This window comes from Triplophysa rosa, linkage group LG20 (genome assembly GCF_024868665.1).
Source record: "Triplophysa rosa linkage group LG20, Trosa_1v2, whole genome shotgun sequence".
Classification (NCBI taxonomy): Eukaryota; Metazoa; Chordata; class Actinopteri; order Cypriniformes; family Nemacheilidae; genus Triplophysa; species Triplophysa rosa.
In genome coordinates, this window is record NC_079909.1 from 11,201,546 (window position 1) to 11,221,028 (window position 19,483).

The following is a 19,483-nucleotide window of genomic DNA, read 5'->3' on the forward strand; positions in this document are numbered from 1 at the left end:
AAACGTGCAGATTTTTTACAAAGCTCATCGCTCTGAAAAGCGAGGTGTGCTATGATTGGCCAGTAAACCAGTGCGTAGTGATTCGTCGAATACTGCAAACGTGTGACGGAAATGTAACGCCTCTTACCATATTTGGAACATCAGGTTCAAAGCAATTGTACTGACAGGTACACCCATCTTACTTGCGTATACATTTGGGCGGTCTTAGTCAAATCATACCACGACCTGACGTAGATTTGTGGGGTTGTGGGGGTGTGGTTACATGAGGTGTTTCAGGCCGGTCTGGGTGAGCATTCGCTTTTAGATAGAATGCGACTTTTTTTTCCGACTCTTTAATTTTTGCAATTTTACTTGTCTAATACATGCATTTGCAACTTATAACACACTAAAGACACAGAAAAACATGTATTCGCACCATATGACCCCTTTAAGTAAAAAACATTTGCACAAATAACACAAAAATTAAGTAAATCTTACACTGAAAAAATGATTTCATTCAACCAATTAAAATATTTTAGGGTAAGGATTCGTCTACACAGATCTATATTTTATAACTTGAGCCAATGAAAAATAAATAACTTTTCTTTCTTATTTTTCCTTGCCTCAAGTAATAAAATATAGATGTGAATCCTTACCCTAAAAATGTTTAATTGGTTGAATTTACAGTGTAACATAAGTCTTCTACATTTTCTAGCATCTCATTCTTGATTTATTTTATTTATTGCACAGTGCCTAATGATGCATTATTATTAAAGAGTACATAACTAGGGATTTTTAAGGTCCTAGCAAAACGTAGGCGGGGACTATGTGTAGTGACGTAAATCCGCGGCGGTTCACGAATCAGACTAGGTACGACTCGTTTGCGTGATTCAGAGTCGACATCCTTTTTTCCAAGCCAATTTCTTTGTTATTCATTAACCTTCGGATTTACAACTTAACAGACATTTCAAACACGGAAATATTACACACTGCATGAAATGTAATTTTCATGATCTCATGTTATGTACTCTTTAAAAACATAAGCCAGTGTGTATGATGCAGTATTCAGTAAGCAGTGAGCACTCCGTTCATAATACCCGCAGATTAGCTATCAAAGCTTTTGTTGCATAAAAACCTTTTTTTGTGGCTCAAAAATGTCTACATTTCACGCCAGATGTACCGTAGCAGTCATTTTGAGGCGTACGACGCTAAACCAACACCCCATTAACCAGTGACATCATTATGATAGCCATGATTCCCTCCATCCTTCTTATTAGCCCCACTCTCATCTGCATCTCTGGCTCTTCCTTTATTTCCGCCGCCTCGCCCGTGCACGTGACATTTCCCTCCGCATCCATTCTTCATGCTGCCTGTTTGTGTTTCTAAGAGCACGGCGTTGAGGGAGAGAGCAGAAAGATTGGTGAGGTGGATGGCTGCGACTCGCATGATAGAAAAAGTGCCGAAGCAGCACAAGCAGCCGTCTCCTCTCTCCTGCAGTCGTGTAGAGGTTGCCTCTCTAATTACCCGCCCCCCTCCTTCACGCCGCTGCCCCACCTCTTAGCTTGTACCCGGGGATTTGTCCATTGTGCTTTTCAATAGACACAGCGTGATTGGACTGAAAGCAGTCATTAGCCTGTGCCACTGTCTCTGGGGTCCTATTGCTTTTATAGAGGAAGAGAAAAAGATAGACCCGTGGCTGCGAGAATACGGGGAGGTTCTGCGCAGGAATACATAAAGGCTCTATTTGTACTATTCGCACATTGTGCTGACTAAAGGAAATTAATGTCAATGTTGATATGTGGAAAATTCCCATAATTCCACGAGTATCCAGCTATTCAGTGGACAGCTATTTTAATTGCAAAGCTAATGCCGTAATTGCATTTGTGATTTAATTCTTAGCAGCCATTAATATTAATTTTCTCCCTAATTATCTCATTTCAACACTGTTCAGCTTCTCTCTTCTCAGCTGGGAAAGGGCTTGGCCCGCTGTCACAAACTGGATGTGAATACATCACTGTATGACAGTCTCCTCAAAGGGATGAACGGTAACACATCAGATAGATTAATATCTTATTGATGGCCTTTAAAGACATGGATATTTCATTTATATGTGATATATATCAAAACATCTATGTCATGTTTAAATGATGTGTTATAGCTGTGTTAGAGCTGTCAATTTAATACAGTATGATCTCCCTTGGTCTGTACCTTATATAAAGTCTATAATCAATAAATTATATAACGAATAATTCATCAAAGCAAGTTAGGTTTGGAGTAACGCTTCCATTTTTTGGACGTCTTGATTAAACGTAGACACAGCGGCTATTTCAGGCAATGCGCCTCGCGAACAGCACAGATAACAGGCAGCACAGAATGACAAGCTGTCCATACAAGATAGAGTATGTACTTTTGTTTAAAGACACTTGCACAACTTTTAACTACACACAACTTACTATACATCAAGTGCAGAATGATGCACTCTAACGGCTTATATTTCCCACAACTCACCGCGAGTAGGCGGAGTTAAGTGACGCTCCACTGCATTAATAAAATTAAATAACTGATGCGTCACTAAATTAATAAATATAAGCACAAAGTTAACATTACATATGAAACAATGAATGAATAAATACTTAAATGGAAAGAAGAGCTGTATTTTGATGTGTGTGACAGTTAATGGCCACAATGTTGTCTAGGCAACAACGGCCACTTCTGTTTCCTGTTAGTATGTCCCAGTGTGTGCATATTGTTTTGCTACACACTAAAATGTATATACTTTTCCATAACAAAAACAGTACATACTTTTAGTGCATATTATAAGTAGGCAAATTGGGACGCAGCAATGTGCTGTGTCTGAAACCATAGATATCAAAACTAGATGCCCCATTCAAGCGCTCCAGGCACATAGACGCGTCCGCCATCTTGGAAGGGTCTACTGACGTCACTCACAGTTTACTAGAATGCCACAACACCTGCGCAGCCATGGCTGTGCATTTAAATTCCCGAAAAATTGGATACCCTTTCGTTGTTGTCATGTGTTAGTGTAGCAAATATAATGTTTGAGTTTGCACAACGACAAATATGTTTTCATAATCATGCACAGTCAGTTTGCTCTTGAGTGTTAACGGACCGGCTTGGCAGGGTAGCCAGATCTGTGAAACAAAATCCTTCATCACGAGCCTAATGTCCCTAGTCCATATAGCAGAACTTAACATTCATAAATAAAATCATCTTAAGATTGACGGCTATATAATACAATTCTTCCACTCCTAACCGATGGATAAAACAAACCGGAGCAACAGTTACAATTTTAACCCAATTCACGCGAAAGCCGCAGACTTGGCAATACAGACGGACTCGCACCGTTCCAATATGGCGGACAAAATACATATATAGGGGCTATAGAAACAGATGCTAATGCGGCATCAAGTTTTAATATCTATGTCTGAAGCCACTCCCTCGTTCACTATTCCCTATATAGCTAATGACATTTGAGTCCACTACAGGGGGAAGAAGTGAATGGAAATTAGTGATTGATTTCGGACACTGACATATATAGCCTGCGTCTCACAGTACTGTCGCAGACGTTCGTCATAAACATAACCATTAGCTTTTATTACACCTGTGTGGCTTTGTGGATTGTTTTATAAAATACTCAAATTCATTTTCACTTTATTTGTCACGTTTATTGTATTAGTTTAAAATAAGGAGAACAAAACAACCGTCACATTTATTTGCAGGCATGCTTATTTATCACGTTTAATACAATTATTTTATATATATAAAATAAAACAGTAGTGTTTATCTCATTCAGTTAATCTGCATATTCTTTAAATGTAGAAAATAACTGTCAACAAGAATAAACATAAGTGGGTATAATCACACATGCGTAACATTAATGATCAGTGTGTCCTCCAGCTAATTCTAATCAAGCGGTCGTCTCGTGTTGTATCATGGGAAATAGTGAATGAGCGTACGTCGTGTACACTCAAAGTGTACGTCGGATGTACACTCAAAATCAGAGTGTATTGTGGGTAAAAAAGAGTGAACGAATGTAGGGAATGAAAATAAATTGCCTCGATGATTTTTTGTATTCGAATTACTTGAGTTACTCGAGGAATCGTTCCATCCCTAGTTCGTTTTGTGGTTTTAGATCGAGCAGTATTTCCTACTGATTAAAGAGCCGTAGTTCACAGAAGAGCTGTGCATAAAACAAAGAATCGATTTCAGAATCGATGTTGACATGTATATTTATTGTGAATTGCGATATATATCGCCCAGCACTACATTTCTGTCAATACATTTCTTTCAAGATCCTCCAAAAAATGACACATTGTACCTTTAAAAAATATTACTGGCCAAATACAAAAAGTTGGCATTTTGCGAAGCTCAATTGCAACATGGATTGCTGTGGACTGTAGGTGAAAGTCTTATGTTATAAAATATTATGCAAAACATTTTGTAATATTTTTCATTGATTTACTCTCCGCCCATGATAATAAAACACCTTTGAATTATCTTTTTTTTTCAAAATGTAATATGTATGATTCATTTGATTTGATTAAAATTAGCAATTGATTGACAGTCCTAGTTTTATATACCACATTCATATTTCATATTCATATTTTTATATACATATTGATATGCATATATATATATATATGTAATAAAAGGAAATGTAACCTCACTACAGCAACAGTCTTCTACACATTTTTCTGGTCCGTGCCATCTTCTGCCCGATATATTTTTTTTTATTTGCCATCATGCAGTTATTGCCGCACTCCACTCTTCATCTCCTCCTTGTCTTCCTCTGAGAATGCAGTGGTGAATTCATGCAATTTGATTTGGCCTGTGTCTCTGCAGATGGCTGTCTCTCCTCATACTTCTCCATTGCTCTCCTCTTTTCGCTCACATGCTTATTTTATCCTCTGCACTGTCACTCTCTCTCTCTCTCTCTCTCTCTCTCTCTCTCTCTCTCTCTCTCTCTCTCTCTCTCTCTCTCTCTCTCTCTCTCTCTCTCTCTCTCTCGTCTCTCTCTCTCTCTCTCTCTCTCTCTCTCTCTCTCTCTCTCTCTCTCTCTCTCTCTCTCTCTCTCTCTCTCTCTCTCTCTCTCTCTCTCTTGCTCCTCGTCTCAAAATAAAAACAACTTTCAGGGGAGACAGAGAAATCGATCACGTTGACAAAAGATCCGCATGACTGCAGCCCTGGAGATGTGGTTCATCTTTCAGTCTTCCTCTTTATTCTCCTTGTGATAAACTCCTGATATCAGTCCGCAGTGTGATTGTGTTCTGTATTCACACCGAACAGCTTCCCTAGCGAGCATGATCGGGGTAGCTTTTCAATATTGGTCTGTACATGCATGTGTTGTACACGACTTCATTTTGCACATCGTGTTTAACACATTACTGTGGAATGTTGGCACTTTAACACGTGGGGGTTGCAATTACAAACCTCGCCTTCACCGGTACAGCCAGTGCTGTTGTAATTAAAGCCGGACCATTAATCTCACTACAGGACCTGAGGAATTACAGTGAAATGAGGCGGAGCTTTCAAGAGTCAAATCAGACGTGTTTCAGTACATCGAAATTGAGCCGGTTGAAATGTGAATATCAGTCTGGCTGAATCACCCCCTTGTGTTCCATTGCCGCCTCATTTATATAGATGGAGCTCCTTGTCACGCCATACGTAATGAGCGAGAAGAACAGAAGACACAGAAAAAGTAGAAAAGAATAAAATCCATATTTCAAAATCCAGCCTCCGCTCTACATTCAGATATTTCCGATTCAGTCTGGGATTTATAATAAAGTAGTCTGTGTGGAACAGGCAATTTCGGCTGTTTCTAATGAGATTAGAAATAAGAGCGTTTGACTGACTTTGTCACAAGCTCTCTTATGGGTAATATTAAACCTAAGTGCCTGCAACTGAATCCTAAACGTCGTTCATGACTAGTGGGGTACTGCAAATCTTGTGGCCCCCTTGCGAACCATGAGACGGTAGTGACGTCATTCATAAGCATTATAATCAGAGCTGAAATCAATGAGTTTTGATATAGAAGGTGAAATAGAATTGCCAAAACTGCAGCTCTCTGTTATGAGGATGGGCATGTGTTCACTGTGCATGTAAATAAACAATGAACCTTCATGAGTAATGTTCATGTGCATGAGTCATTCATTCATTCATTCATTCATTTGTGTTAATGCCATTCCAGCGTTCATAGCTAGTCCACGAATAAAAGCTAATGTTTCATTTTACCACAACAACATTTGATTATTTCTTCTCTTCTGGCTCATTCGAATTTGTCCATCAGTGAGACAGAACCTCCATCAATCCTGACAGATCTTTGAGAAGATGTTACATCCAGGATCAAAACGAATGCCGTGAGAAGTGCGAGACAGCTTGTTGGGTTATCACCTTGATGTGAACATAAGAAACTATGATTCAGAGAGTTAGAAGACTGACAGAAATAGGCTTCTGTCAAATTTATAGTGAAATGAATCATTCAATAGACACTTTTGAAAGTAGTGCGTTTTAGGAAATTTGTTAAAAGGTGTCAGGTTTGGTCACACATCTGTGACGTAAAGGAGACAAAGGTTTATCGCTTTGAACCTTGATCTTAAAGGATGTGACTAATCTTCTAATTGCACATTTCCCAAAGCATCCTACCTAAATGGGCTGCCATAGCAATACGTTTCAAACTGTTACACCGAACATTTTCAGCCACTCTATTTCTTTTCACAATAAATCCTCCACAGTGCCTCCTCACTTTTTCTTTTTGGGTGCATTTCTCATCGGTTAGCATGCTGGCAGAAAGATGATTCATCATTGTGAATAGTATCCGGCTGTCTATGGAGTATTGGACGGAAAACAATGAAGCTAAACAGCAGCCCTGGTCTCTATATAGCCGGGCAGGGGCTTGTGTACTGAATTATTGAGAGTGATCACACCAGCACAATCTGTAATCAGGGAGCCTTCGTATAGACGCCCACAAACACACACGCGCATTCACATGCGAATGAAAAGACCACTTTGTAGTTAGACACTTTGCAAGGCTTTGAAGACTTTCAATTCAGCTTTCTGGTCTTTAGTTACAGTTTCAGCAGAGGTTTTGTAAGGGACTCATTGGGGTTGTCAGAAATGAAATCTTAATTAAAAGTACATGACGGAAAGTAGAAGCACTAAGGATAAACACATTTTTTTTAAAAGGTATTGAATCGTCAACATTGTATTTGCTTTTTTAAATTGTTTATTTAATTGTTAATACTTTTAAATAAAAAAACATACAGGTAGGGCTGTCACGATTATTAAATAATCGTCTCATCGCGATTGTTTGACCTCATCGCGATGGTTTCAGATCATCGCAATTATTGCACATCTCTATAGAAGACACTAGGGGGAGCTGTAGTGCATCTGCATATTGCATATTTTATTGTATTGTAACTAAAGCATGGTAATACTTGTAAAATGTACCACCACAACACAATCACTTAAAAAAAACTAAAGCATAAACCATAAAAATTACCTGCAGTACAATTTAATATTATTTAAGCAAATCTCAGTGTGAAAACCAGTCTACAAAAATCTCATTAACTTTTATTGTAGTCTTGCAAGTGAGAAAAAAACAGACTAGAAGCTTTTCTATGACTGATAGCATTTTAATGGTGGCTTCAATTCACACCTGATCAATTTACTTCATTTACAAGTATTTGGCGGTTGTATTATTGACAGGTAAAAGCCTAAACCTGAAGTATGAAGACCCAATTTTTTCTTATGTATTTCCAAGAAAAGAACATAGTCTTTATATTCAGAACAATATGGTCATTTCAAAGCTGAATAAAAAATGTATGAGAATTAAAAGTCAAAGCTCTAAAACAGACAATTAATTGTCATAATCGCCATGATTTATTAGACAAATAATCGTCAGCCAAATTTCATAATCGTGACAGCCCTACATACAGGTAACGGATTAGGCCTATCTTCCTTTATATTGTAATCTAGATTGGTCTAGAGAGCTTCTAATCGAAGGAGCTTCTTAAAGCCTGTAGGCAAGAGAACCTGGAGGTGCGATGATCAGACTGCACTCACTGACCGTCACATCATCTGCCTCACACAGCTTTCGACTCACATAGCCTGGGTGAATGCCTCAGGTTCTCACAGGAGGAGCAGACAGTGAAAAGCCAATAAGAAGTCATAAAAGGTAGAGTGCAATACTATAAAATAAAAAAGCCATTCCTGATGGCAAAAAAAATAAAACGGGGCCATCAAGACGCCTGAGTAGCAGTCCACAGAGGCATATAGAAAAGAAACACACTTTTGGGCTTCAGTAGTGCATTTCAATGATCTCCAATAGGTCATTTAGCCTGATTTGTTGTTTTTATTTTCTCTATTTACATTGTCAGTCACACATGTGAATACCTAGAAATAACTTGAAATAATACAGTAGTACATTTAGAATTCTAAAGTTGTCTTTCGTTATGCCAGATCACAAAATGAAAAACAAAACAGCAGTGCGGAGAAAATCTAATGAAGGATTCAGTCTCTGATGCGAAAAGAATTCCCTGCATGACCAGGGTTGTGGGTTTTATTCCCAAGGAATACACAAACTGATTAAAATGTATATTTTGAATGCATCCTAACTCATTTTGGATAAAAGCATTTGGTTAATATTGAGCCAATCCCTTGCCTGATTCCATTTCCTCTTTTGAAAGATGCACTTAGGATCACTGATAAAAACTCTACCAGAGATTGAAAAAGGCCAAAGTCACTCAGAACCTGCCCCAGAAATTACACATGTATTTCCAACACGGTATCTGTGGAACAATCTCATCCCTTACACTCTAGGCTGCTTCCACTATTCGCCTGTACTTGCTGTGCTTCTAGGTTTGAAAAATAGCTTTTTGTCGTTGGCACTCTGTTCAGATGTCTCAAGCTCAGGGGACTTAACAGGGGCGCACATCATCATTTATTCAATTTAGCAACATAAAGAATGTTCATTAAACAGGAAGTTGGCAATCCAGGGGTCGGCAATGGGACACGTCCTACTACAGTAGGTGGCCCATGGGATGAATTTTAAAAAGACTTTTAAATGTACAAGAGATTTCCCTCTTTCCCTCTGGGATGTTTAAACAGGTATGTCATTGGGATGGCTAGAGCAAGCGAACTTCGGAAGAATATGATTCATCTGAATCAGGAAAAGGTGGATATTCTAGGTGTGTGTTCATGGTGCACCACCACGGCTGCTGAATTATTGAGCAGAAAAACTCTTTTTGATCCGTTCTATGTAGCCCACATACCAATCTCTTACCTGTCAGCCTCCCAGAAAGCCATTCATTTTTCAAATGTTTGCAAGGAGGATGCTGTGCTATGTTATTTTTCCGAGCGAAAGATATTTCCAATCCCCTTTGTGCTTTAAATTGATATGTATCCGACATGCTCTTTTCAGAATACATCAAAATACTTTCTTGACTTCAGATTTGATAGCCAGTTTACACTGGAAAGCAGTGAGATAAAAAGATGCTGAACTTTGACTTGCGCCTTTTTGTCTTTACAAACCTTGAAAATCAATGTGGACTGAAGATGTATAGAAAAGCTATCAGGAACGGGCTTCATTACCAACTTAATATACAGATTCATACAGTAATGTCATAAGCGAGGTACCTTCTGGGTGATTTTAGCCGCTGCTTTAATGGAAAAAGAACTTTACCAAAGCAAATGTTACGATATTGCACCCAAAGGTCATATGTGGGAGTTTAGTACGTCTGAGTGAAATGAATAAAAAACCATCACGCTCCGAATGCAGAATATGTTATGTAAAAAAGGACTGTAGCACGCTCACCAGTCATTTCACTTTCACGCATGGTTTCCAGACCCCCGGCTCAGGGAATGGGTAGGCGGGGCACGGGGTTTATATCCTGTGACTCAAACGCGTCAGGGTTTACATTTGATTGCTTCAGCACAAAATCCCTTCACATCAAATGTCTCGCGCACCGCAAAGCCCGGTGACATGCAGAAACGTGGTCGTAATTATGAATCTGGTGATATTTTGTGAAGTGCCGCCTGGTCCGAAAGTGGAGATTGTTATGTGGGTTCACATAAGCTCATCTCCGCAAAGAGATATCTCCGCTCTGTTTTCATTTTTCAGATGGATTCCTGTGTGTGAAATAAAAATGCAACAAAATTGGTATGTGTGGAAAAGTGGAATGCGTAAACAAGCATTTCAACAATAGAGGAATAAAGTGGCCCCCAAAAATGTAACTGGACAGAATAGCATGCATTATATTACAAAATATCAAATCTAGTGGTGTTTTTTTAAAGAAATGACACCTTTTTTAAGCAAAACATTTCACAAAAGAAAATGTTTGATGTGTGTTTGTTAAAAAGAGGAAACATTTTTAGGTTGTTTTTATGCAAAAATGTTTTAAAGCACAATGCAACGCATACAGTACACTATCCAACACTATTGACTGGAACAGTAAAAAAAACTACTATGATAATCTGTTGTGCCACAGAACTGTTTTGGTTTCCCACATCCTTAAATGTGTTCAGCAGAACAAAGAAATGTGTACAGGTTTAGAACAACTTGATGGTGAGTAAATAATGACAGATTTTTTAAAATCTATTTTAGTTCCCAGTCATTTCTAAAACCCCTACATACAGTATTAATGTATTTTTTATTTTCTTAATGCTATAATCCCCAAACAGGTTAACTGCTTGCACATGTGGTTTATACTGCTCATATGTTTGACTCATTCAGTGCAATGACAGCCATTTTATTCAAATGCGTCCGATTCACCAGCATGAGCAAAAGATTAAAGAGGCCATAAACTGTGTTCTGGTGGTTTTATAGGAGAAGCATTTTGTTACACAAACAGGCTAAACAAGGCACAACAAAATCTGTTATTAGAAGTTTGATGAGAAGAACCATTGTGAGAAACATCCTCCGTCAAACCAGAAACATCAAGCAGATTGATATCCAGATGTTTAATGTCCCACGGTTCTGCAACATGTTTCTTGCTTCAGTGCAAGAGACAGAGAAACAGAAGAGGGAAATGTGTATCGCATTCAGCCGTGCCATGGTTAATGATGCCAGATAGAAAGACAGGAGACAGGAAAAGATGGATGGGGGTAGGCAAAAGCAAAAATCGTCTATGCATCTGTTCTTTACATCAAGTTTGGATGAAAAATTCAAGACAAGAACTCCATGCACAGTTATCCTACAGTCTCAATTAAAAGTCATACAGCAATGTTGATGTCTGTGAATTGCAGTTTTCAGTTCATTAAGAGAATCAGTCTATGAAAATATACACAGTATGACATTTAATGTGTTCATGTATATTCATGTGGTGTTTAATATGTTTTTAAGAATGTCCTAATGGCTAAAAGTCAAGCCTTAGGAATACACTATCATATAGATGACCCCAGAGCTTACTAGTTGGACTAAAAACAATGAAACCTTTTTGATTTTAAAGGATCTTTAAAGTGGCACTGTGCAATTTTTTCCACCTCCGAATAGCTTACTTGTAGCTAGGTCTGCACAGATATTTTTACATCGTAAAAATAAACACATCCACTTTAACAAATGAGACTGTTGCTTTTGTCCTGTATCTTTCTGTCTATTTCCTTCATTCTAAGTTTGTGTGGCAGGCAATTGTCAGGCAGCTGACAAAAAGTGCGTTATCATTATGATCAATGGCCCAGTTCACTTGGCATCCAATTGTCACGTATCAAACCTGATGCTGAATAAAATGGACTTTTTGTGAAGCAACGCTGACAGTGCCTCGACTTTGATTAATAAACAAGCATGTGATGGCACATTTCACTGCCGCATTATCCTGTACGTTTTTTTTTAATTTCCTGATTCTACCAAAGTCTGAAGATTGGATCAGTTTTGTCTGGTGCAATAATGTTATATTAAAAAGTAAACTGTCTACGCCATAAAAATGTGTATTTCTGCAAACATTTCGGAATACAAAGGAAGCGTCAGGGCGCTTGAAAAAGAGTGAATTAAATGCAGACATTGATCGGACGGCTATGAAAAGAGACAGCGTGCATTGATATTTTACGATTTGCCAAACGTTGCATGTTTGAGGTATTTGCTGTTCAATCTTTTAAAGATCTTAACATGCCATATCTTGCCGTGGACGTATATATATTGACAGTGTAAATGCCTCCTGTGTTTGATTATCTATAAATCTTCCCACATTGTTCCTTCCTGCAGATTCGATCAGACCAGGACAAAGAGATTGAGATCCGGTACAGTATAACAGGAGCAGGAGCAGACCAGCCTCCTGGTGACATCTACATCATCGACCCTGTGACAGGGAAAATGTCTGTCACCAAACCTCTGGACAGAGAGGAAAGAGCCTCCTATCATGTAAGTGCTGTTCACCTGGAAAGATCAGTTTTACCTTGTTTATTTAAAATGAATACTTGAAACACTTTTAAATGAAAATTCTTTAATAATTTACCATCGTGGCATCCAAGATATATGACTTTCTTTTTTTCAGATGAACACAAACAAATAGATCATAATGACATCATGTTAATGTCTAAAATGTGGTCCAAAAAACATGTATACACAACATTAAAATAATCCACATGATTCCAGTATCTTAAAAGGATAGTTCACTCAAAGATTAGAAAATAAGATAACCGTTTTTTACTTTTACACCCTTATGTAATCAATACCTATTAACCTTCCAAAAGTCGTGGGAAAAATGCATAGGCTTTCAGTCGAGGGAACCACTTCACCGCTAACTTCCTGGTTGGCCTCCCAAAACACGTCATCTCTGCGGCTCCCTATTGCCAGGCATTTTAAATGTTAATATCATTTATTTTATCTGGCTGCATAAAAGAACTTTTAATCAGCACTTAAACAAAACCCAACAAATTCAAAGATCTGACTTGACAGCGAGTGGAAAGTTGGACAGTTTCAGCCATCAAAACAAGCGCGTTTGCCTTGTCAGCGATTTACAAGCAAACTCCACAGACTCCGTAAATGCTCCTTGCTTGTTAAGCAAAGTTTGCAGAAAGCATAAAACTCGTGCCTCGTTGTGCAATTAAGTCCATTCAAATTGCTTTCAATGCATTAAAAACCAAGCGCTTCGGACCTGCCGGCTGCCGTCACTTGTTAAGGACGCTCCTTTATTTTGTTTTTCCTCAGCTATCCTGTTTATGTAGCTCTTTTCCTTATGAATAATGTGCGACGAGAAATCCAGAGACAAAGAAAAGAATTGCTTTGACACGTCAGGTTTTTTCAGTTAGTCAAACTGTCAATTAGACGAAGGTTCAGTAGCGATGCGCGGATGAGAGAGGGAGAAAACGGTGTTGAATTGTCACAAGTGATGAGTGTGCAGCTCCCAATGCTTTTACTCAGCTGGGGAATCAAATCAAACAGTGACCCTGCCCCCATCATGTTTCTGCCTGTCACCCCAACCCCGTCACAAGCAGACTGCCAGCAAACCCTCTCCGGTTCCTCCCTCGACTGTCATTCACTCACGCACTCCTAACACGACACATTGCTTTTGATTCTCATGGTTGTTCCTTACAATTATAAGTGCCTTTTTATCTACCTCAGCCCTTGGTGTATATTTAGAACGGCTATAAAATGAGGTCTTCTCCATCTGTGGCTTCTACCCTCGCTCTCTCGCTTTCTTTTCTCTTAACTCTCCGGTTCATTGAGCAGTAGATGATGTGGCACTTTGCGTCTACCTATCAGTCTAAATTACAGCTAAGCTTGTCTCATCCTCACCAGGGGTGTGTGTGAGCGCCCGCATATCTGAATAAGTCAGCAGCACCCACGATGGTTAAGCTAGCGTTTGTGTGTGTGTATAAATGTGTGCGATTCTGTGCGTGTATGGGTTTATTTGCAGTCAGAAGCCTGCGCCTGCAGTAAGTGAGTCAGACCAATAGGCATATGAACGCTGTTAAGGTTAAGTGGCCCCTCGGGTACCTCGCCGGGCCCTCCGTTACTCACCAAAGTATGATTATACGTGTGACTGAGATCCTCAGATCTGACATCTGCTTACATTTTACACTTTCAGATCTCAATATTCCAGTTTCTCAGACTTCCAGATGAATAATTGTGGCTTTTCAGAGCATCGATTTTAAAGTGCGGCTAAATGTTGAAGGTGAATGATTCAATTTGAGATAGAATTGAATGTTTATTTACTCGCTGGTGGAGCTTGTCATTTAAAACTTGCACATGACTCTTTCTTCTGTGCAACACAAATATAGATATTTTGAGAAATGTCTCGGTGGTTTTGTGTCCATACAATGAAAGTCAATTGGGGACTATGTTGTTTGGTTATAAACATTTGTTGAAATGTTGGAGAAAACGTTCTTCAAACGTTGGTTATCTTCTTTTGTGTTCTGCAGAAGAAAGAAAGTATGTCTTAAGAGGTGTATAAAGACCTTACATTATGAAGCGTTATGTTTCTATTACCTTAGAATGAGCTATTTCTATCTACATACACAGCGGGTCCCCTTACATGGAATTCACCATGTTGTTTCTACAGTAGCTCTAAACGGACAAACTGCTCTACAGAGCGCGTTTCGTAAATATGTTACCTCCTTTGGAAAATAAGCGAAAACGTAACAACGTCTCAGTTCGGTGTCAACCACCATAGTGCTTCAAAAGAGAGGGGGATGGGGTGGATTGAGCCATTGGTTGCAATTCACAACCTCACCGCTAGATGCCGCTAAAATCTCCAGATTGCTCCTTTAACAAGAGTGACTACTTTAAATGTGTGTGAGTTTTACATTCTTATTACAAAAGCATCATGGATAAACCATGATATATGATATGATATGATATGATATGATATGATATGATATGATATGATAAGAAAATATAAGCAATTGTTCCTTGACTCGAACCTCAGACATCTGTGTAACAGACAAAGATAACAAAGGTTATTGTAATTGTGTGCTGCAGTCATGGCTTTCTGCCTCTAGCTCTTTCTGTAGTCTATAGTTTGCTCTCATTTGTGAGTTTCCTGTAGTTTTTCTTCACTGCCCGAGTGTGTCTCGAAGCGCTGGAGTGTATTGCAAAATTGAAGGGCTGATAGCTTTGACACGGTGGAAAGAGAAGAAAATAAAATGATAAAGCACTATGGGAGGACTCGGTTTCTTTACCGATCTCTCTCTGTCACTCTGTGTCTTACTAGAGTATTCGTCCTGTCAGCTGGCATGTTAATAATGCCATTAAGCCGCACATTTGCAGTCCGCACGCTCTTGTGGGTCGACAGATCAAAGATGCAGTGTCTTGGGCACTAACAACAGACAATGTTGAGCATATCTAAACGCACGCAAACAAACACACACACACACACACACACACACACACACACACACACACACACACACACACACACACACACACACACACACTTCCTAGCTGCCTCACCAACCCATGTAGAATGCGAAGCACAGCAGCTGAGAAAACAGATTTTCCTGTTGTGTCTTTATTTATTTGTTTGCTTGACAGTTAGTTTTGCCACGCACAACAAAAACAAGTCGTCTTGGGGAGTATTAGATGAAAGCTTAATTGTGTGATTAGATTGTTGTTGCAAAAGATAGCATTTAATAGTCAATACAGATACTGTAGTGCCTGTATAAGGAAATATATTGTTTTATCTAAATATGATTGAATATAAGCACAGTCCTCCAGATATTGTCAGTCTGAGGCAGACTTGGTTTTTTTTATTTTGTATAGTAGGGGCACAATATAAAATCTTGCCTAGGGCACCAACAGAGGCTGGGCCGGCCCTGGTGTAGAGGATTATCCCTCTTATTACTGAGGCAGGATTTTTGGCTAATAGTTTTATTTAGCGCTTGCACATGTAATTTTGTAGTATATAAAATCGAAGAAAAGAATTTGGAGGTAATCCATCCTTAAACCTCTCTCCCCTCTATCTGACCTCTCTCTCTCTCTTTCCTTTTCTTTATCTGTTTCTCTTTCCCTTTATCTCTTGCTGTAGTTGTTTCTTGATTCCCTCTTTCCTGCAGTCTCCTCTGGCAATGTTCTATCTTTAAAAAGGACAATTATATGTTAAGGGATTGTTTATCTGAATTAAAGAAAGCTTTATCTTACCTCGCGCAGCTTTTCTACAATCTAACCCAAACGGGCATTTTTGTAAAATTAATAAAACTCCAACGCACCTTAGCTTCCTCTGGAAGTCTTCTTAGAATAGTAACTCATGGATTTTAGATAGGAACCAGGCAACGCTGTCCCACTAGATCCCACATCTAACATGTATGAAATATGAATGCGTTTTTCGTTCTGTGCCTCCCTTTGGGCACGTGTGAGCTCTTTATTGCCTGAGACTGTCTTAAAGATTATCTAATATCCACAGAAGCTGCTTAACCAGACATGATAAGTGAATTTCTGTACCATGTGGATTTATTTATTATTGAATAATGTGTTATTGGTATGTCATAGTAATGAAACTTTTCTCATCCACAGCTCAGAGCCCATGCAGTAGATATTAATGGGAACCAAATGGAGCCTCCTATTGATCTATACATTTATGTCATCGACATGAATGACAACAGACCCGAGTTCAAAAACCAGGTGTACAACGGATCGGTCGCGGAAGGGTCCAAGCCTGGTAAGTATTTTTATGAAGTTCTGTAAATGTGTTATATTATTTAATGTCATTATGAATAAAATTATACCATAGTGCAGGAATAATAATTTATGATGATCATGTCACAGTGACAGACAGTGATGCTGACTTGACAATAGTGGTGATGAAGCAGCATCATACATTGTAATGCTTCACAGAAGCAGACTAAATCTATATACAGGATTACAATCACAGGAAACAGGACTGTATCACATGCTGAAATGTTGATTATGTATTTGCATGCACAGCAGACAGAAAACAAGATGTGCACTGATTGTCCTGACAGAGCTGCCGTAGCTCTGCAGTGTAATGAGGCTGCAGGAGCCGTTTCCAGGTCAACTGCTCTCTTGTGTGATGTGAAGCAAAGAGTTTAGCACAGAGATCTATTCTGAAAGGTTGGCTATGGAATTGCTTCACTTTCATTAATGTTGTGGTGAAGCGTTTACTGATCGGTTAAAAAAAATACATATCCAGCACTTTACAAAAAATATTTTACTCAAGGGCAGGGCTCCAGACTAACTTTTTTTACTAGGAGCACTGGACCCCTGACTGAAAATTTAAGGAGCGCAACCAAAAAAGGGGCACACCTTAAATCAGCCTGCAATGCAATTATAACTGTATTACTGATACTGACAAATAAGTTACTTGATAACAGCAGATTTGGTTCTGCTTATTTAAAAAGAAGCAGAGTATACAGAGAAGCTTTGTTATTGATTGGTGCTAAATAGAGAGACTGTAATCTGAATTCATTTGAACCAACAGAAATTGTGCTTGTCAAAAAGTATATATTTAATTGTTTACAGTGTTACACATTAAAGGAGTCATGAATTAAGACATACATTTTAACATGAGCTTTTGTTATATAAGAGGGAATCGTATTCAAGCGAACATCCTGTAAGTGTCAGAAATGAAAACGCCCTTGTTACTGAAATTACAACTGTTATTGACACCAGGCCCAGTGAACGGCAGATCCTGGAATGCACCTATCTATGACATCATAGATTCTCCACAGAAGAATATCAATGACTACTTCTCTAGCCCCGCCTACTGGTTCGCGCATGACAGTACTAAAGTAACACGAGTTGTGCGGAACCAGATAGAGCGCGCAAGCAATAAACATGCCGGTAAAGATCGCAAAATATTGTGCAGTCAGTGCCTGGCTGTGGAAGCACACAGTCCGACATTAGTAGTGCGTTGTTGAAATTTATTTTTAAAGACGTTCCAGCTCACGTGGGTAAAAAATTGTGCGTTTGTTCAATTCATTTCACCGTGGATTCCTTTGTGAACAAGGCACAGGTCGATGCTGGATTTGCGGAGAGACTAAAATTAAAAAGCAGTGCTGTGCCGTCAATATTGGATCCGATAGGAATGGCACAGCAATCTTGTGTGAATAAAACATTTTTGTACTATGCGTCACTATTGCTTTGTTAGAGGTCGCTTGATATGCCCGTGATAGCCCTATTCGCATGGGATTAGTATTACCTGGGGACCTCTAGTCATTTGAAATCGGCCATGTGTGTAATTTGTAAAGTAAAAATTCCCCCACAAATTACCTACCATATTTCTACGAACACCGAGGTCCTGTGATACTATTAGTCTCGTGCGAATCGGCATCTCAGTGATTTGGCGGGCTCATATATCATTTTTCAAGGTTTTATCCACCATTTGCGAATAATGGAGGGTGTTTTGAAGTGTTTTGATATTACTTCGGGTGCTGGGTCATATCCATACACTGTCAACACTGTCGTTTTGTCCGGGAGTCTCCCGTTTGTTTATTTATCATAGAAACTCTCATAACATTTGAGACCCGCGGTGATCACGGTGATCTTCTGTCTGGTTCGCGATCACGGGTCTCAAATGCTGACAGGTCCGGTCATATATCATTAAACACCATACAACAATAGGCTATACAAACTATACGCAAAGCCTTGCCATCACATCTGGGAAGTAAGTCAGTAAATTTGAGTAAAATCACAGGCTTCACTTATCCCGTGCGAATGCACCACATGAAATACAGATGTGGGGAGGTCATTTCTAAATCACAAGAGGTCCCCAGATAATACTAATCCCATGCGAATAGAGCTAATGTGTAACCTATTGTTACGTGTCTAACCAAATTCACAGAAGGCTCCAACAAAGTTTACTACGCAAACTGCTATCCAATAATAGCAGTGGGCGTTTACTTCCAAGTCTTCAATACGGCATGCCCATTGAGCATTTGTCGAGCCGGCCTCAAAACCCAAGTAGAAAATAGCTTATTACTTATTGATTTTGATGTTTTTGAATGTAAAAACCACGCGAACGTCATAAGTAGACCTCATATAACAGTATAAAACAATGAACAAGGCCAGTTCACGGCACCTTTAAAGCAAAATGAAAGGTCTTGTGTTATTACATTCTTACGAGGATTTTATTGTGTATGAAGGACACTTTTCCTCATGTTCACACAACAATGTAAATATAACGTCAAATAAAACTTAACAAGAGCATTTGCGTGTCATTCGTTCTTGTTGTGAACGGATTTGAAATGATCCAGCGCTGTCTTAATAATCTACAGTTAAATGACGTTTCCTGAACTCCTCAGTGGTTAGTTTCACGTATCAAATCGTTCGTCCTCGGGCTCAAAAAATCCGTCACAGCTAACAGCGACTCGTAGTAATGTGCTCACGTTTACTGATGTGTGTAAACTTGTCAATGAGGACCTGGATTGTGCGCATCCTGTTTAGCCAATCAGATTCAACCTTACCATTCAACCAATCATAACCGCGGAGAAACGGCTCTGCGCACCTTTTGCTCAGTTTGAGCCAGATGGACATAAGTGGTTATATATACATAGAGATTAATTGTTTGGTCGAAATTATTGGTAGGGACAATTTAGT

General features: G+C 39.0%; 1 protein-coding gene across 1 annotated transcript in view; it reads left to right on the forward strand.

The window, feature by feature from the left end:
• The window catches only part of cdh4 (cadherin 4, type 1, R-cadherin (retinal)), a 235,449-nt gene that overhangs the window by 172,794 nt on the left and 43,172 nt on the right, over window positions 1–19,483 (forward strand). Inside the window, exons 6-7 of the mRNA XM_057362164.1 lie at window positions 12,194–12,349; window positions 16,442–16,586. Of these exons, the coding sequence (XP_057218147.1) occupies window positions 12,194–12,349; window positions 16,442–16,586 (301 nt within the window). The remainder of the gene's footprint in view (window positions 1–12,193; window positions 12,350–16,441; window positions 16,587–19,483) is intronic.